The sequence below is a fragment of the Podarcis muralis genome, chromosome 3 (assembly GCF_964188315.1).
Source record: "Podarcis muralis chromosome 3, rPodMur119.hap1.1, whole genome shotgun sequence".
In the NCBI taxonomy this organism is placed as follows: Eukaryota; Metazoa; Chordata; class Lepidosauria; order Squamata; family Lacertidae; genus Podarcis; species Podarcis muralis.
In genome coordinates, this window is record NC_135657.1 from 15,501,706 (window position 1) to 15,521,820 (window position 20,115).

The 20,115-nt window shown below is 43.1% G+C and overlaps 1 protein-coding gene and 1 long non-coding RNA gene across 4 annotated transcripts in view; one reads left to right on the forward strand and one right to left on the reverse strand.

Annotated features, from left to right (window-relative positions):
* PPP1R21 (protein phosphatase 1 regulatory subunit 21) overlaps positions 1-20,115 on the reverse strand; it is a 40,026-nt gene that overhangs the window by 11,712 nt on the left and 8,199 nt on the right. The window contains exons 4-17 of one of the 3 annotated variants that reach the window (XM_077925470.1): positions 19,720-19,818; positions 15,853-16,017; positions 15,431-15,489; positions 14,487-14,581; positions 12,560-12,612; positions 10,699-10,848; positions 9,507-9,608; positions 9,328-9,416; positions 8,035-8,171; positions 7,002-7,094; positions 6,026-6,153; positions 4,495-4,647; positions 2,897-2,989; positions 269-517 (exon numbers count right to left, since the gene is read on the reverse strand). In XM_077925470.1, coding sequence (XP_077781596.1) covers positions 269-517; positions 2,897-2,989; positions 4,495-4,647; positions 6,026-6,153; positions 7,002-7,094; positions 8,035-8,171; positions 9,328-9,416; positions 9,507-9,608; positions 10,699-10,848; positions 12,560-12,612; positions 14,487-14,581; positions 15,431-15,489; positions 15,853-16,017; positions 19,720-19,818 — 1,665 coding nt within the window. Of the gene's footprint in view, positions 1-268; positions 518-2,896; positions 2,990-4,494; positions 4,648-6,025; positions 6,154-7,001; positions 7,095-8,034; positions 8,172-9,327; positions 9,417-9,506; positions 9,609-10,698; positions 10,849-12,559; positions 12,613-14,486; positions 14,582-15,430; positions 15,490-15,852; positions 16,018-19,719; positions 19,822-20,115 lie in introns of all 3 variants that reach the window. The other 2 variants (XM_077925469.1, XM_077925471.1) reach the window with 2 other exon arrangements.
* On the forward strand, positions 8,110-9,334 carry LOC144327205 (uncharacterized). Its single transcript, XR_013392113.1, has 3 exons — positions 8,110-8,201; positions 8,432-8,479; positions 8,571-9,334. It is a non-coding gene; the product is annotated as an uncharacterized LOC144327205 (long non-coding RNA).

Here is a 20,115-nt window from a genome sequence, read left to right on the forward strand (position 1 = left end):
GTTCTTCATTTATATTGGGCTACTTGTAAACACTTTAGGACATGAGAATTCAATTATATTCACTCCCATTACATTATTCAGGGTTTGGGGTAACTTTTTTGAGGAGAATGAAGGCCATGAGAGCTGTATACATTAATATATATGTGGTTTCTAGGGTCACTCACCTGAAAAATGTTAATTCCAATGTTAATTTTAGATTTAGCTAGTATTGTAGTCATTCCAGTTGCCCAATTTCCAACCTACATCACTGGGAGTAAGGTGCACTTACGAGACTTGCAGTTTGAATTGGTTCCCTCAAAGCCTTCTCTGCAGCATCCTCCTTCTCCTGTTCATCTGCATTCAGTGTGAAGAGGCTTTCCTGGGTTGCCTCAATCCTCTGGTTGCCCACAGAGTTTCTGAGCTTATCGCTTACTCTTTTGTTTTCCTTCTCCAACCTAATTTTGGCCAGCTGGGCCTCCAGCATCCAGTGCTCTTTCTCCTGCTCCAGTTTCGTAATCTTCTCTAAGCTCTGCTGGACCTAGAGAACAGCAAGAATTAGCACCGTGAAGTGAACAAATGGGAAGTTAAAGGGTATCTAAAAGTGTGTGCATAGCAAGTTGAATCATTGCTCGAACAGGTTGTATCTGGAGCAGAGAAGAGGCAACAAAAGCAACAACCTGTAGCTTTGACATGCTTAAATGTGCGCCCTGCAGGCTCACAGCTTGCACTGAAAAGTTTCTGCCATCCATAATGCCAAAAACTGTAAGGAAGGTTTCCATCTCAGCGCTGCATTTCTGGCTATTTAAAAACAGAAAAAACACAGGAGGGAATAGAAAAGAGGAAGAGAGCAAGGAACCCATATGAAACTCAGGATGTGACAGGCAAATCACATTTTTATGAACCTTTAAACAAATAATGTTTCCTTCACTTAAGAATGTAAACTTAAATATAAACTTAAGATAGCGTAATGTGCAAGATGCACAGCTGAATGTATGAACCAAACAAATTCATCTGCAGAACGGAGGAAACGGATGCCTGCGGTGACAGACCAGATAAAGTTTTACAAACTAAGGAGATAATGGTTTATTTTTAAACACCCAAGAAGAGAACAGCCCAAGTCCATTAGACTGGCTTCCATGCAACTATGACAAGTTTGGCTAAACAGAATATTTGCCCTGGATAAGTGTTGTGGTTTTACATTATTCTCCAAAAGCCAGAGGAAGAAATATATTTGGGGCTTCACATTACGTATTCCTATCTATTTAACTAGCCATTTTATAGAACAGCTTGAATTAAATTCTAGCACAACATGAATTGGAGAGAATTAAGAACTGTAAGAGGACCACTTAGAGATCAACTTTGGGCTTTTAGCCACTAGGTCAACTGGCCATCTAGCTGGAAACCTGGTTCCTGAAGCCAAATTTCCAAGCTGGACAACATGTTTGGCAGCAAATAGACCTGACAACAGCACCATATGTGTTAGAGGTTCTCTTCACTCACCCCACGAGCAATAAGATGACACAAAATAAACAGAGAATGCATGCCAATAAAAAAAAGCTTTGTGTCCATTCGCCTTTTTTGTCTGCTGAGTTCTGGTGGGGGGAATGTCCAATTTCATACACACTTGACCTTCCTTTTTTTCTTTTTTACAATAAGCCTGAGGCCAAAGAAAGTGGAAGTGAAGTAGGACAGCAGATAATCACAGATTTGATCCAAGCTGTCACATGTAGAGAAGAATAACCATATCAGACAGCGCTACTGAGCTTTATGGCAGACTCACCTTTTCAGAGTCATACTGTCAAGATGCCTGCCTGCTCTAGTCCCCTTGTTCTGCACTCCCAAGCCTGGATTGCATGCAGAAGTCTAGAGCCAAGCATAACCCTTTCACTGGTTAGACAAGGGATGCTTGAGATATTCAGTCTTTGCAAATTTTTAATGCAAACTAAACCCAATACACACTTTGCAAACTAACATCATTATCTTCCAAATTTTGTGATGCATTTTTTGACTCAATAACTTATTCAAATTTGTTTTTAAAATATTTTAAAATAAAATGCATTTAGAAACTACCGTATTTTTCGCTCCATAAGACGTACCTTTTTCCTCCTAAAAAGGGGAAATGTGTGTGCGTCTTATGAAGTGAATGCAGGCTGCGCAGCTATTGCTGAAGCCAGCAGAGCAAGAGCGAGAGCTGCGCAGCGCCTCTTGTTCTGCTGGCTTCCCAGCGAAGCGGGAAGAGGAAAGGAAGGGAGCCCTTACAGAGCCCCATCCGTCCCTCATCCCGGTTTGCTGGGAAGCCAGCAGAGCAAGAGCCACTGCGCAGCTATCACTCTTCCTCTGCTGGCTTCAGTGATGGCTGTGCAACTTGCTCTGGCTTTTCAGGGAGGTGGGAGAAGGGACAGAGGGCAGCCCGTCACTCCCTTCTCCCACCTCCCGGAAAAGCCAGCAAGAGCTGCTCTATCTTTAAAGAGCCGCGCCGAGCAAGCGTGTCTGCGGCTCTTGCTGGCTTTTCTTGTTTTCCTCCTCTAAAAACTAGGTGCGTCTTATAGAGCCAAAAATACGGTAATTCTTTTACTAATATTTTGTTTATAGGTGCACATTTTGTGGAAAAAATCCATTAAAAATATGTATGTAAATACAAAATAATATTTTTCTATGTATGGGAAGCCACCCAGAGTGACTGGTGAGGAATAATAATAATAATAATAATAATAATAATAATAATGTGTGGATCAGGCTTACAAAGGAACAAATTCAAAACTGGCACAGTCTGCAAACACTCACCCATCAATTCCCTATTTAGAGATGCATTGCCATGAGCATTAAATGACGTTAGGACAGTGAGACTATCAAATTTAATACAGTTTCAGTGAGCGCACTAAGCTTAGGAACAGCTACGTGTCGGACGACTGAATACCTGCTGTGCAAGGCCTTCTCTGCTCTCCGTGGAACTCAGAAGAACTCTGCGGTTGGCCAAGGCCTCTTCATAAGGCACTGAATCGCAACATGGCTAGAGCCAAAAGATATACATGACTTCAGTGAGTTGGGTTACATATGGGAAGCGTTAAGTTCCCCCGCCCGCTTGCCCTCCCTCCCTCCCTCCCTTGCTAGCAAAAGTATTTGTTGATGCTTTCCAGGCCCTTGGTGGCAGAGATCTGCGCCTGGTATATTACACTTTTGGAGGGGGGGAGGAGGCAAAGAAGAAAGAGAAAACGCACAGCTGCAGCATTGCTCTGAAGTGCCTTGGGCAGAAAGCAACAGAGGAAGGCCACTGTGCATTCCATGCGTGGACCGGATCTCAAACAATGAATGAAAACAGCTGCATGTCATTCAGACAGCAGGTTTTTCAGCTGGAAACACCATCAGAAGTTCTGTCATATAAGCATGAAGGTAACAAAAGAGTTGTGGGAGAAGCTGGCAACAGGCAGAAAGAAGGGGGTGGGATTAGGATGGTGTGAAAATAGTAAAGAGAGGCTGAACAGGGTGACAAGGGGTCTAATGGGATGCTACGGGAGTCAGCATGCAACAGGTCTGTCCTTAAAGCAGCTCCTAGCTAATGACCAAGAATCCCACTCAACTGAACTAAAATTTGGGAGCTGCCTCCACTGTCACTTTTCTTCCAGCTATAAGCAAAAAAACCCCACCCACCCACACCCACAAGCAATCAACGGCTTGAGTTTTTAATTTTTCACCGCAATTCACACTTCATTAGACTAGTTTGGGACTGAAAAAACACAAGTCAGCAGATTCATGTGATTTATTTGCCACTGAACCGCACCACTTCGGAGAAGAGGTGGAGTGAACTTTATACAGTGTTTGAGTGCTCCTCCATATTTTGTTTAAAGTGTGACATGATGGGATGTGGCGGGGTTCTGTGCAAGGAGAAGGGTTCTAGTCCTACAATGCAAGTCTGTGGCTTAGAAAACTACAGAAACCCCCAAGTAGCCTAAGATCGAAATTTGTGGCATAATAAAAGATGCACTCATGTCCCTCCCGCTCTCTGGTACCAGTGAGACAAGGAAGACAATAAGCCTGCAGTGGCCACATCAAACTTTTCAACTGCTCTAGTTACGCTAAACTCCTAATTAGCTCCATCCCCAAACAAACCTTGGCCTATGCAAACATATTGAACCTGTCCTGCTAACAAATGTCCATCATCTCTATTTGACTACTAAGCTGTGAGACCACCCTGCCCAGATTTTTCCACGCAGACTAATAATGACATTCCATCCATACAGCCTGCCCCACCCAGCCATATTTCCATAAACAGAGAGCGCAAAGGCTGCTGTATACTGGTCTCGTATTTATCCAACAATCATCACGCTCCACAATCTTTCCTGCAGCTCTGTCCCAAGCAAGTATACAGCTCGGGAACAAAAAATGATTTCATCAGCAACAAAGAACCACTTCTTCATGGGCGGAGAGAATCCAATCCCACATCAAAGGGATTTTTAGAGCGTGTCCAAGGGTTCCAAGTCACTGCGCTACAGCTATTGTTCTTGAACAGGCACAAACCTTCTTCAGCAATCTCATGTAAGCAGCTGCTTTCTTCTTGTACTGAAGCATGCACTCCGCCGAGAGGGGGTTGATAAACTCCATTCCTCCCTTAGGCCCATAGCTCAGCGATGCAGTGAAGCAGTCTAAGTTATTGCTGAAGAATGAAGCAACCTAAACATACAAATGCAGAGATTTAAAATACTGGGCAAGTTTGGATAGTTTAGAGCTAGAAGAATGAGATGCAGAGAGAGTCCTGAGCTTATGTGTTCCCCTTCATCCTACTTCAGCAAAACCACAAGGAACTTGGAACCATTTGCTTTCATTTTAGATTAACAGCGCGTTGCAGTATTCGCGGTTTTTTAGGTTTGTTTTTGGTTTTTTTAAAGGTGAGTTGTGGGGACATGACAGAGGTGTGAAAGGTCATGCCTTCAGTGAACGCTTCCTCCTCATATAATACTAGAAAACCAAGCCCATCTGAGCTGTGTGAGATTCAGGACAGTGAAAATGAATTATTTCTTCATACAGCCCGCATTTTAAACCATGGATTTTGCTCCAAGGTGATGTGACAGCAACTAGCTTCGCTGGTTTAAAAAGAGGATAAGACAAATCCATTAATGATAAAGCCATCAATGACTACTATTCGTTTATTTCTTTAAAACTATATATTGCTTGATTGTGGGGGGCATTTCAAAGAAGTGATGGTTACATTGGCTCTCAGTACATTTCCGGGCACAATTCAAAGTGTTGGTGCTGACCTTTAAAGCCCTAAACGGCCTTGGTCCAGTATACCTGAAGGAGCATCTCTACCCCCACCATTCTGCCCGGACACTGAGGTCCAGTGCCAAGGGCCTTCTGGCAGTTCCCTCACTGCAAGAAGCCAAGTTACAGGGAACCAGGCAGAGGGCCTTCTCAGTAGTGGCACCCGCCCTGTGGAACACCCTCCCACCAGATGTCAAAGAGAAAAACAACTACCAGATTTTTAGAAGACATCTGAAGGCAGCCCTGATTAGGGAAGCTTTTAATGTTTGACACACTATTGTATTTTAATATTTTGTTGGAAGCCACCCAGAGTGGCTGGGGAAACCCAGCCAGATGGGCGGGGTATAAATAAATTGTTGCTGTTGTTCTCCCTCCAATATTGGAGGCAGTGTGTCTCTGAATACCAGTTGCTGGGAGTCACGACTGAGTGCTTCTGCACTCATGCCCTGCTTTGGGGCTTCCCACAGGCATCTGGTTGGCCACTGTGAGAACAGGATGCTGGACTAGATGGGTCACTGGCCTGATCCTGTGGGGCGCTTATGTCGTTGCGTCCTTATGAACATACTTTCTGGCTGCACAATTTTACACCACCTGAGCTTTACCCTCAAGGAATGCACCACAAGAACAACAACTTTCTCCTTTATAAAGATTCCCAATTTGTGACAATAAAAGTGAACTTTTGCATGAATTTAGATACAGATACATCATAGAGAGGCTGCAAGCTCGTGTTAGTTTCACAATGCTGATTTAGGCTGCTGTGACGGGCACTTTGTGTAAGAAAAGAAGTTACCTTGCCGGCTCCGTTTGTTAATGCTACCACAGATGATAAGATGCAGTCGTTGGTGGTGATGAGCTTCTGCGTGGCCGTGGGGAGCTCTTGCTCCAAAGCAGCTTTTTGACTATAATGCTTATAAACATCTAAAACCAGAAAGAATTAACTTGCATTAGGCGTGCACATCGCCCTCCAAACCTCTCATTCAGATCCAGTCTGAAAATCCCATTTCTTGCTAAATGTCACTTTTTCTACCTAGGAAAGCGCTTTCAAAAGATAGATATGACTATCTGTGGAGACAATCCTACAGAGATTAAACTTTCCGCATGCAAAGCATGCGCTCTACCACTGAGCTAGCTATATTTTGAGCAAATCCCGATTGCCTGGCACACCTAGACAGCAGGAAATAAGAATATAGTAGGAAGTAGCTAGAACCGCTTCATTATTGAGTATTGCCCTTAACGAAAATGGACTTCACACCTTCTGTTTCAGTGTAGTTAGGCAGAACCCTTTACATTATGCTAGCAGTACTTAATTTCACTATAAACCTTGTGCTTCAAACCTTAACAGTCCAATCCTGTGGATATTTTCTTGCAACACTTTCCCGATTTCAGTGGAGAGCCAGTACTGAGTAGTGGAGGGAACATTAGGTTTCAGCAAGAAAGACTCATGTTCAAATTCCCACTCCATGGCAAAAGTCAATGTAGGCCACCCCTGACCCATTTCACAGGGTTATTACAAAGATACATTACCAGTATTTATTGTTATTTTTGCATATGGTTGAAAACTTGTATCAGTAAAAAACAACAACACTGTATTCGAGTATGATTTGTTTCTCCCTTTTGTTGAAGCACATACTAGGTAGGCCGACCATGCAAAGGCCATTAAATCTTTATAACATCCAACCACCACCCATAAAGTGTTAAGTGACCAGAGCGCTAACGTGTCATTTTTTTAATAAAAAAAAAGCTGTATATCCTTCAGCCAGTCTCACCTTTCATGACATCGTGAAATCCATTAAGGGTTGAAGCAATGTATGTGAGCAGAGAGCTGAAGTTTGTACGAAGCAGACGGTCTGGATTTGTGCCTGGAAGTTGTACAAAGAGCAGAAAATCCAAATGTAATGACAAGTGTCAAGGAGAAAAAGGGCATTTGCCAAATAAGAGTAGTTCCCGCTAGCAAAAGAGTTTATAAGAGGCCTGGTTTCGTTAAAAGGATGGGGGCATTTTTGCATTGCAGTCGGTTGGACTAGATGACCCCTGGGTTCCCTTCCAAATCTACAATTCTATGAAGGATTGCAGCCTTCACGAACCTGGTGCCCTCCGGATGTTTTGAGCTGCAATGCTCATCACCCCTAGCCAGAACAACCAACTGCAGGGCACTAGGTTGGCAAAGGCTGCCATAAAAGAGCAATATGCAACCAGCGATTATCCAGCTTCCTCAGTCCAAAACAGGGAAGAAATCCGAGTCCTTTAAATTTTTGAAGTTCATGTGAAGTCCAGATTTCTGGTCAAGTGGAGAATTTGGATGAGGCTTGGGAGGGAATCCTATAAATACTACTACCCATGATCAAATTATGGAGTAGTCCAACAAAATCCCTTAAACCGTTTCTTGTCCGCTTTCTTGTCTTATTCAATGTTGATTCCAAACTCAGTACACATATAAAAACACTGTACCTACAGTTTAAGTAAGTTTCATTCAAAAGAAATATATATATACTAGCACTGTTGTATCTGGAAAAGCCCAGGAAAGGTACACAACCGGGGGATTGATCACTGGAGCATAATTCTTAAATATTTGTATTAGAGTCATACTAGTGACAAAGAGGTAACTGCTCACCATGGCCTACAAATCCCTAGATACCCCAGATCCTTTCATACAATAAAAGCAGGCAGTGACATGCATGTAATTTGATGTTGGTCTAGCAAAAAGAGAAACACCCACCCACCAGATTCAATACTGAATTTTGAAATTTTAGATCCTGCAATACAGTATTTCAGCTGCCCTGGCCTGCTGCTGCTACTTACTAGGTAAGGCAAGAAGATTAAGGTACGTGTGCAACTTCTCAAAGACTGCAGTCAGCCTCTTCATGTCTCTCTGCAGCTCCATGTTCCTGGCTCTTAACGCAGCTGTGCAAAGAGAAGATTCACACTCTTCTTCCAAACTAGGAACATATGAATTTATGTTTTTAAAAGTGAGTATTATGGTGGCAGTGGTTGTTTTTTTTTAAAAAAAAATACATGATATTCAGAAAAGATGAGATAAACATTGTGGGGCACTTTTCTGAACAAGTGGCTATTGAGGGTTTGTTCAAAATGTCAAAAAGGAACCCATTATCAATGCTTCAATGATACATAAATTTAAGCAACTGGTTGAAATGCTGCTGTTTACATTTCTTTCTCTTTACTATTTTATTGGTTTTAGGCGAGTTCTTAGCATTGTACATTGCCTTTGACGCTTTGTGTTGGAAAGGTGAGTTATATGTTTATAAATAAAATTTAAAAGGCAGACAATTAGTTAAAATTACTAAACTCGCAAACAGTTCTGCTTTTAACTTTGTCAGGCGCCTTCATCACTTTCACCTGGTGGCATCCATTACTGAAGGCTATAGGTCGGTGAGGAAGAGAAGAAACCAGGCCATTCCGTTGGCTCAGTTGAGAGAACAACAACTTCTGTTTCTGTCTCTCCTTGAAAAACTTTCTGCTGCAGTTGATTATTTTAATAACTTCGTAACTAAGAACTAGTGCTTGAGGGGTTTTTCCTTCTCCCCTCCAAAATATTTTCCTCTTGTGCTATGTATTTTTGATAGTAAGTCTGAGGATAGGGGCTGTCTTCTTATTGATCTCTATAAGTCAGTCTTGCAACTTTTTTGGGTTAAAGAGCAAGGTAAAAATGCCCAAATATATATACACAAATAAATATGAAGATGGCTCTCTAACAAGATGCATAGGGGAGAATGACATTTATACGAAAGCTGCTAAAATTCTGGGTGATATTCAATGTTAGTCATACGAGTAGATCCATTGTAATCAATGTATGACCATTCAATAACACACTCCACAAGAGATCCTGAGTTACATTAAGCGATCTAACACTGGAAGCAATGCCCTCTCAGACAGATAGTGACAGTTGCTATGATAAAATAAAGTAACTCCCAACCTCCCGCCGACACCTTTGAAATATTCATTGTCAACCATCATTATGAACATTCTCAAGAACCAGAGGTATGTTACCATGCTGCTCTCAGACTCTTAACATAATTTATGAGCAGCACACTGAATTATAGTTCCCATTGTGCAGATCAAAAAGGGGGAAAGTACCTTTTCAATTGATAAGGAAGAATCTTCCTGAGAAAGCAGACATAAGATGCTAAGTAATCAGAAAAGGATTTCAATTTCACAGTTGTCTCCTTTGAAGAGAAAAGAAGAAAATGTCTCTCAGGTATTTAGTAGCAACCTGTCTCAGACACGGAATGTGACAACAAAGACAACCATATTACCAGAACTGTGACAGTGTCCTCAGTGATGCTCTCAAACAAGTGTAGCATTCCTTCTTCCAGGGGGCGAATGTAGGATGCGTTTTCATGAAGGTACTGTGAAAACTGAACCGAGAGAGACCCGTCAGTGGTTCCAGCAGGCACTGCTTGCAAAGTCAGGGAACTATTTGGCATTAAAACAGATTACCAGCACTGCATTTGAACTGCTGTATGACGGGGGTGCGGGGGACAGATTATTTTGGACTATAGGGACTGGGAGGGACGCGGGTGGTGCTGTGGGTTAAACCACAGAGCCTAGGACTTGCCGATCAGAAGGTCGGCGGTTCGAATCCCCGTGACAGGGTGAGCTCCCATTGCTCAGTCCCTGCTCCTGCCAACCTAGCAGTTCGAAAGCACGTCCAAGTGCAAGTAGATAAATAGGTACCGCTCCAGCGGGAAGGTAAATGGCATTTCCGTGCACTGCTCTGGTTCGCCAGAAGCGGCTTAGTCATGCTGGCCACATGACCCGGAAGCTGTATGCCAGATCCCTCGGCCAATAAAGAGATGAGTGCCGCAACCCCAGAGTCGGCCACGACTGGACCTAATGGTCAGGGGTCCCTTTACCTTTACCTTTTATGGGGACTGGAAGGGGGAGAAAGTAAGAGAAAGGGAACATTCAGAAACCCTGAAGCAAAACTCTGTGCAGGCATTTTGGCCAAGGGAAGTTAAGATTTATTTCATTTTATTTACAAAACCATATCCTGTGACTATTTAATGATAACCCACAGCTTCATCACTACAGAGTTCCCTAAGGCACCTTACTGTTAAATATTTTCAAAACAGAATACATATAAAAGCAATGCAGCAGCAAAAGCTCAGAACATTACTGCCCAACATCACATAACAACGTTGGGATTTTTTTAAAGACTCTGGGAATTTTTATTTTTATTCTTATTCTTCAACTGGCTTTCCAGCATCTTGGACAGAGAGAGAACTGCTCTTTCAGCTGGAGGTGCTAAGGACTGAACCTGGAATCCTTTGCATACAAAACAGCCGTAATGTTACCTTGGCAGAAATGTGTGGTGAGAAACTTTCACCCCATTCAGTAAAATTTTGCACAAATAAGAAAGGAGATTGTTTTAACAGCTACATTGCATCCGCTGTAGAAAAATGTAGCAAGCTGGCACATAGTGTGCTTATCGTATGTCCAGCTTACCTTCTGATTTAATGGCGATATTGTATCTGTGGCAGAATCAACAGGGAAAATCTGGACTCGCTGTTCCGTGTAGGTATGGAAATTCAGAAGGGCCGTCACCAGGTCTTGCACAAAGGCCAGCGCTTGGCCAGCAAGGTCACGCAGCTTCAACTGCAAGGTACAAAGGGCAGTGATGCAGCTCACTCTTATTTTGATGGAGAGCAATCTCTTTTACAAAAGGCCTTCCCCAGAACTGCTCCTAACTGAACAAACAGAAGATTCAAATATGACAGACCTCCTCCCTGCTGCAAAGGTTCTTCTGTTGGAGAAGCAGAGTAAGAGCACTGTGATCTGATTGTATCAGGGCAAAATCCTGATGATAATAATAATAATAAATTTTTATTTGTACCCTGCCCTCCCCAGCTGGAGCCAGGCTCAGGGCAGCTAACATAATCAAACTAAGACAGTCTACAGTGGTACCTCGGGTTACATACGCTTCAGGTTACATACGCTTCAGGTTACAGACTCCACTAACCCAGAAATAGTACCTCGGGTTAAGAACTTTGCTTCAGGATGAGTACAGAAATCGTGCTCCGGCGGCGCAGCGGCTGCAGGAGGCCCCATTAACTAAAGTGGTCTTCAGGTTAAGAACAGTTTCAGGTTAAGAACAGACCTCCAGAATGAATTAAGTTCTTAACCTGAGGTACCACTGTACTAAGAACATAAGAACAGGCAATCAAATACGTCTTAAAATTAGTTCAGAGCAAATTAAAATCTGGACAGATGGCAGTCCACGGGTAAAATTGAGAGTGGTTAATATTCTCCAGGGCCAACTGTTACCACTGGTCTTATAAAGGACCTGTGAGCGGGCTAGGAGGCCTCTTTAATGCTTGTTCTTATACAGAAAGAAAAGAATCAGACTGAACCCTGACCAAAGGCCTGGCAGAACAGCTCTGTCTTGCAGGCCCTGCGGAAAGATGTCATATCCCGCAGGGCCCTAGTCTCTTGTGAGAGAGTGTTCCACCAAGTCGGGGCCACGACCAAAAATATCTTGGTGTTTCTCATTCATTTTTCAGCAACAAAACCAGAATGCATTTTGTGGTGGGAATGAAAGCCAATATACTTCACAAGTAGTTTTCTACTAGGCATCCTTCTATTGTCTTAATTGTTTAGAAGACCACGTGCAAAGACTCGTATTAAAATCTCAACATAGAGAGTTGGAGCAGTGCTGTACTTCTGTCCTCATCTACAGCACTAATGCCAAGTTCTTTTTCAGTCTTGGTGGGTGGGGCTGAGACAAATGACTTTTTGCCATCTCCAAGGAGCAGAATTCTGGGAGAGCCCGTTCTACCTCTGAAAACAGGTGGCTGCTCTTTTGACTCTTATGTCAAGTTGCTACCAACAGCTTTTACGTAAATCCCCCCTTCTGCAGTCATGAATACTTGGGAGGCATTAACCAAGATCTGGCAAGATGGGAAACCCCAGGCAAATGGCGATAAAGGGTGGGCAAGAAGCAAAGGACTTTGAAAAAAATGCTTAATATCCAACATGTTTCAGATCTCTCAGGTTCAAATGTGTAAACTTCAAATACAGAAGTTTAATCTCTTGTATGATCTTCCACAGTATGAGGAAATTGAAGACAGTATAACAAAAGACTAAACTTCAGTCCCGGATGAGGTGCCTGAGAAGTCCGAAATGCATTGGATATTAAAATGTTCCTCCTCCCACTTTGATTCTTACATTTTTCCACCCACAGCTAAGAGAGAACCAGCATCCCAGCTGTACAGTTCTATGGTTCTATTATTTGCTCTGCACCGTCCCAAAGCCTTGAGCCAAAGATGTTGCAAACTTTTTAGGTTAATAATTTAGGTTTATTACTCACCTGCCGCCTTCTACTGTGTAATGGCACATTCAAAGCATTATACTGGCTAGACCCTATGAAAAGAATCAAAGTATTACAGCAATTATTTTCTCTCTCCGATCCTCCTGCACTGCCTTAGACTGTTAAGCCATTCAAGAACAGACAAGCATCTTTTTCAAGCTGAACGTCTGACTCCTAGAGCTAGTAAAGGCTAAAAATTCAAATAAATGAATAGGAGATTGGCAGGTGCATGCGTCATTACGGAGTAACACATTTCAACCCCAATCACCTTAGGATTTCTAAAGTTCTTTTTCAACAATATAGTAGCATGATATTGTTAAAACTGTATCCCACCTTTCTGTCTCAAGTACCAGGTAGGTCAGGAATATCCATATAAATAAATGGAAGGCCACCTTAAGGCTACAAAGAACTGAAATTTGAATTGAGAACTTCCTAATTTACAGCTCAGTTTTTTTAGCAAATACAGTGCACAAATCCATTTATATTAGGCACATGGATTTCTTAGTAAGCAATGCAAATGAGACACCTAAATTAATGGTAGGCATTAATCCATAAGACAAGCATCTATTTCAGTAGTTCCGCTTGGCAGACTTGCAACATTTGCCACACACCTTGTCACCGTAAGCTAATTATGTTTCTGGATGCTCAGGTGGTAACAATAAATTCAAGACAACTTATAAAACGCCCAGCCACGTCAAAGCTAAATTGGGGAAATAAAAGACAATTAAACCTAAACCCAAAACTGGCTTAATTCCCAACAAGCTAGCCTTAAAAAAACCCAACCACCAAAGCTTAGGAACTGTCTACCGGGATAAGAGGAGCATCTACAGTAAATAGCTATCTAGGTGCCATTAACAATCTGAACTTAAGAGCACAACAGCCAGTTTACAAGAGCATTCCTGACCCTAAGGGCAAGGGCAGGCAACTATTATGGGAACGGAGACTGCATTCCCTTGAGAAAAGTGATTGGGGCCTGCAAAAGCCAATGTTGGCAGGAAACCCCTTTTTCTCCCCTCTCTCATTCATTCACATTCATAGCAGAGAGTCTACCTCTCTCTGGGATGTCTCCAGCCTCTCCCACTCATTTATATGCTCTCATAAACAGGAATACAACAAAGCAGTGGCTAACACAAAGCTGGGAAGTACAGGGAAGACCATGGGTTGCTGGCCTGTGTCTTTAGAGGGCATGTAGAAAGTGGATGAGTCTTAGGTACAAAAAGCCCCAAGCAATGGATGGTTTCAGCTATTCAAGCAAGCCACAGAGGATAAACAAGCGGCTCAGGACTTTTCTCTGATGTGCCACCTGATCTGGATCTCTTGGCATGGGAGGGGGACAGGAACAAGCCTTTACTTTTAATGTTAATGAAGGAATAATACAGAAGAGAGACAAGCACCATTCAGTGGCTCATTCTGTAGCCAGCAATTGTTTGATTACCCCCAGCCACCCTGCCGTAACAGCAATTCTCACTGCATCATCCCTCATGTGATTGTGTGTAGAATGTTATGGCATTCCCAGAAGACTGTGCATGAGAGAGACAATCTGTTACTAGGAGCACAGGGCAGCTATCTGTTGCCTTGCCCTGCCCATCACTTAACAGGTACCTGTACCTGTCTTGGTGCAATTACTGCGTACGTTTCACTACCCCTGTTCCATATTTGTTGGCATAGGCAGAAAATTTGTGTAACTGCATCCATACATTGGTTGAGTTGTACTACACACCACAGAAACGGAGATGGAAATTTAACACAGCACTGCCATTTTCAGCGGCAGCCCTGTGTGCCTTATCAAGCATAATTCCAGCCTGGTTGCTGACTGGGCAAAACTAAGTTCAATTATTTTTGATGAATTGGAATGGTGAAAACTGAAATTTCAGTTTTCTATAGCTTCTTTTTAGCACACAACAAAGGTAATCCATGCAGTACCTACTGGTATCATTGAAAGGAACCTTTTCACTGATGATGTTCAAGGACTCCCCCAATCTGCTGCTCAAGTCCGCATGAAGGTGCTTTAACTGCTGCTGGCTGGGTGATAAAAAAATAAGACAACAACATTAACTATTGGGTTTTGGGGTGCTTACTTGAAGCTGAAAAAACCAAATCCATACATTTCCCATGAAGTTTCACTGGTTATGTCAGCTGATGGGCAGGTGAGTATGGGAAAAATCCTGATGGGCCAAACTAGACCCCCTGGACCTATAAAAAAAAAGGTAAAGGACCCCTGACAGTTAAGTCCAGTCGCGAACGACACTGGGGTTGCGGCGCTTTACTCATCTCGCTTTACTGGCCAAGGGAGCTGACGTTTATCTGCAGACAGTTTTTCCTGGTCACGTGGCAAACAACTAAGCCGCTTCTGGCGAAACCAGAGCAGCACACGGGAACGCCGTTTACCTTCCCACCGACGCAGTACCTATTTATCTACTTGCACTCTGAAGTGCTTTCGAACTGCTAGGTTGGCAGGAGCAGGGACCAAGCAACGGGAGCTCACCCCATTGTGGGGATTCGAAGTTCCGACCTTCCGATCGGCAAGCCCTAGGCTCAGTGGTTTAGACTACAGCGCCACCCGCATCCCTACCCTGGACCTATAAAGGTAAAGGGACCCCTGACCATTAGGTCCAGTCGTGGCCGACTCTGGGGTTGCGGCGCCCATCTCGCTTTATTGGCCGAGGGAGCCGGCGTACAGCTTCCGGGTCCTATATGGTACCTTAATTAATAACACGTGAGAACTGGTCTGACTCCGTATAAGGTTGCTCTTTATGCCCATGCCCATGCTAAGATGACAACGAAGCAATAATTGTTTTACAACACTATACGCCTCAATAAAATGGAATTCCTAATCACGTCTTTATTTTTTAAAGAGGTCAAGAGCATTACCATTCTTCTGTTCGAACCCTGCAGTCCTTGGCCTCTCTCTCTAGCGTTTGAGATTTGATCTAAAAGTAAGTAGGGAAAACAGAGCTGTCAATAGCTATTTGCACAACCAACTCCACACAGAGATTTTGAGGATGTCTTATTACTTTAAGCATTTATTAACCACAGTTCTGCCCCAAAGAGCACATAAATGACTGCTGAATGACAACAAGAACAATCAAACCAAAAATGAGTAGTTACATCAGCACCAGGTAAAAGAATTTAAGAACACGAGAATAATTAAAACAGTCACTCAACCTGCAAATAAAACATTGATTAAAAAAGGAAGAATTTTCCCAGTTCCAAAGAGGCCAACAACATATGAGATGGATAGGCCTTGGCGGTCTGAGATCTAGGACAGGTGGACACACAGCTTTGATACGTACTTCTAACTTGGCTTTATCGCTTTGCAATTTCTCTATTGTGTCCATGTACTTCCGAGTGAGGCCATCCACCACGGCTTGGTGCTGCGCTGCCTCCATCTCCAAGACCTCCAGCTTGCTCCTCAGCTCAGTTTCCAAAAGATTGTGTTTCTCATTGGCTTCAAAGAACTGAAACAAGAAGGGAGAGTCTGACATCACAGAGCATCACCCATGGGAGGGCTGGCAGCTCAGATCCAAGGCTACACTGGAACAAGCACATGCCCCTAGGGCTGCAGCTCATAAGTAATTTCTGGCACCAGTGTTTCCAGGAACGTCATAGGCCGAAAACTCTTACTTTGCCAAAGTGGTACACTTCTACTATACTAGTATTTTGGCTCTTGAACTGGGGAAAAAACAAGAGAGGGCCAAAGTAGATGTGATGCAGGGCATTTGTGCTCAGATTCTCCTGTGGTTTTGTTTTTTATTAAGTTAATATAAGTGACCCTGGCCGGGGGGGGGGGGGCAGGGAGAGAGAAAACCGATAAGGATCAAGGCATTAATAATCCCTCTGAAGATATATAAACCTACGTATACCACTACACCCCTGCTGCTTATACCCACTTTTGTAAAAATCACAGAAGCTCCTAATCACAGATTATCTAATGCTGACATGACCCAATACTGAATCCTTCAAACACAGATGCTGAAAAATTCACACAACTTTAATATCTGGTTTCTCACCTTCTTGGTTTTTTGTTTTTTAAAACCTTTATGATTATTATATTTGTTGGGGGGTGGGGGTGGAACGGTAAACAAATAACATTTGAGTACTTCCTCCACAACTACCAAAAAGTCTAGCCTTGTCTGTCTTCAGAAGCTGGACAGGCACATACACTGAAAACATGGGGAAGCTTTGCTTCTGAATTAGCTCTCCTGCCGACAGGAAAAGTAGATTTTAATTTTTTTTAAAAAAAATTAATGAAGAAGTTTGAAATACCAGCAATTATTAGATCCAGTGCTGAAGAGGAAAAACAAATCACATTAAGCAAAAAATTAAAATTAAGAAATGTTTAATGTAAAGGGAGTGTCCACGTGGCACTGGACATATAACGGGGAGAGCCAGATTCAAATTCGGCTCAACCACGAAGCTTTCTGGGCCAGTCACTACCTCACAGCCTTACAGCACAGGGTTGTTATAAAGAAAAAATGGGGGAATACCTCTCAAAAATGGACATTCAGTAAATTTAAACAATGAGGTACTGAGGTGGAGGGAGCAGCAGCCATGCCCATTTTTTTTTTTTACTTTTTTTACTTTTAAGAGTTCCTAATGCATTTAAGTGCAAATACACATTTACACAAAAATAACTTTATGTACAGCAGCAAGAGAAGAGTTATCTGGTTCCACTGAGACCACAGGTATTAATCTATAGGCACCTGCAACAAACTGTCTTCTTGGAAGCCTTTGCTCCCTTTCTGCAGGGGAGAACTTAGCTTTAAGCTGAAAAAGGAGCAACTAAGAAAAAAAATACTGCAGAAACAATTTGACCAGAGTCTGGAAATGAGAAAGAATGCAAGAAGCTGGTGTGTGAACGGAGTAAGCTTAAATGTATATAGCTTTCTGAACATTAAATTTGGAGGTATTTTGGTTATCACTAGAGCATTGATGAGGAAGGAGAGGTAGCATGGCTAGTAAATGTTTCTAGTCAGGAAGACAGGGACCTATGCCAGGTGAAGGGGTCATGGCCATTGCAGATTACACAGGAACGGAAGCTGCCTTACAGAGTCAGACTATTGATCCACCTAGCTTAGAATTGTGTTTTGTGACTGGCAGGGGCTCTCCAGGGTTTCAGGCAAGAGTTTTCTCCAGCCCTACCTGGAGACGCCGAGGATTTAACCTGGGACCTTTTGCATTCAAAGCTGGTGCTCTACCATTAAGCTATGTGTACAGCAAAGGCTGGTCAGCGAAGAAAAACTGAAAGATGATGTAGCCCAAGCCTCTCTCCAGAAGACAGGAGACCAGCCAGCCACAGATCAATCTATGCATTATCCAAACAGCAGAGACACCAACAGATGCATTTAGGGCAAACGACTTCAGTAAGGCAGTGAAAGCCACATGTTATACATGCCACTTGTTAGCAATTAGTTTCACCAGTGAGCCTCCCTGCCCTCAAGCCAACATTTCGTCTCTACAAGGAATAGCCAGCAGCAGGCAGCAGACTCTGGCACTCATCTCAAGCTGTTCCCTGGGAAGGAGGAAGAGAGGATTCAGCTACTAATTCCCTCTCCTCACTTGAGCTGCTTTTGCTCGAAAAAGACACAAAAAGATGAAGAGACTATTCCATATGTGCACCTTTTGTCTCTGCTCCCTCTGGTCTCCAAGCCCAGAAACTACTTGGGAAAAGGCGAGAGGGAAAGAGAAATGGGGACAAAACATATGCTTGTAAAATGCTTAGAGGTTTTTGCTTTTTGTTTTTACAATAAAGCAGTGTATAATTTTTGTCAGTGAAATAAAACGGCAAAATAGCCCCACGGTCTTTCCTGCATCTCTTCCCTACCCTCCAAAGCAACAGAGAAATGTTTTATGACTCCAGAGGAGAGAGAGTTGATGACCGGGGCAAGATGTCTCCCCCCAGGTGAAGCACAATGGGCTTGGACTAGATGAGAAGTGTGGAATCTTTTTCAGCCAGAGGGTCACATTCTCTTCTGAGTGGCAAACGTGGGCAGAGCAATGAATGGAAATTTTCACCTTGGTACAGTAGGCTATTTTCTGCACACGCTCCTCTCTCTCTGTTTCCACCCAGGTAAGCAAAAGTCACTGTCAGAGTTCGAGAGCATGCAAAAGTGCTGGAGGTGGGTGTAGAGCAGTGTCAGGGAGGAGGGTGGCCTGGGGATTCCAGGGGGCCAGACAGAGAGGCTTGGAGATCCATACGTAGCCTCTGGGCCTCAGATTTCTCACCCCTACATTGGAGGATACTGGATTTGTTCTGATTCTATGATGTACCAAGTGTCTTGCATTTGCTTAGTACAAATTTGGCTTTTTTTTTTTAATTCAAAGAAAGCAGGGCATCTTGAAACAGTCAAGTCAGGACGCTGTGAGAAACAAAGTTCCAAAATGCAGAACTGGCACAAGGCAGATGGGTCATTCTGTTGTTTAATGTTTCTTAGAAGTTATACATTTCTAGAGAGCACTGCTGCTTGTGGACTACCAGAGTTCATGGGCACAAACCGAAGTATTTCAAAACAGAGTCACTGAACAAATTGGCCAATCTTACCTAAAAGACAGCCTTTGATGATTTCTTCTAAAAGTCTTACCCACCAGTGTTGCTAATCTTTTTTGGTGGACACCTTTTCCAAACTGAATAAACTATTGTGGGCAACACACACACTTACACAAACACCATAACCAAGTCCACAATGCAACCTTTTTTATTTGCTACAATACAGTGGTGCCCCGCAAGACGAAAAACTCGCTAGACGAAAGGGTTTTCCGTTTTTTGATGCGTTCCGCAAGACGAATTTCCCTATGGGCTTGCTTCACAAGACGAAACGTCTTGCGAGTTCTTGCGAGTTTGTTACCTTTTTCTTAAAGCCGCTAAGCCATTAATAGCCGCTAAGCCGTTAATAGCCGCTAAGCCACTAATAGCCGTGCTTCGCAAGACGAAAAAACTGCAAGACGAAGAGACTCGCGGAACGGATTAATTTCGTCTTGCGAGGCACCACTGTACGTTTCTTTCATGCCTAATTTTAGGGAGGGGGCAGGGGAGGGACGCCTGTGAGTGCCAGAGAAGGCCTCTGTGGGCACATGGGCATCACAATGGCACCCCCTCCTGTACAAGTTGCCATGGAATTTAAATAGCCGTAGAATATATTGTGTACTACCAAATTACACACCTGAATATGCAGCCGCTCGTTCTCTTCTATTTTCTTCTGAAGGTCTTCATCAAATACGTTTTTCTGTTCTTGGCTTAACTGGGATGCGGGTTCGCCGGTCTTCTAAGAGAAAGCAAAAGCATTCCTGCTTACTGAATGTACTTAAAGACTACTCCATAATCATAGCTCCTGTGGATAGTTAGTACCGCAAAATATCAGAACTGCTTACGGTTTTCATACATGGGATTTCTTTAGAGTTACTATAGAATGGAGTGAGTTTTCAACTTGGGACTTGCTGATCTGTAGCTCAGCTCCTCAGTCACGACACTAGCCCTTCCCTGAATAGGTTAGGCCAGGTATGGAGAACTGTTGGCCCTCCAGAAGTTGCTGGACTACAGCTCCCAGCAGCCCCACCAA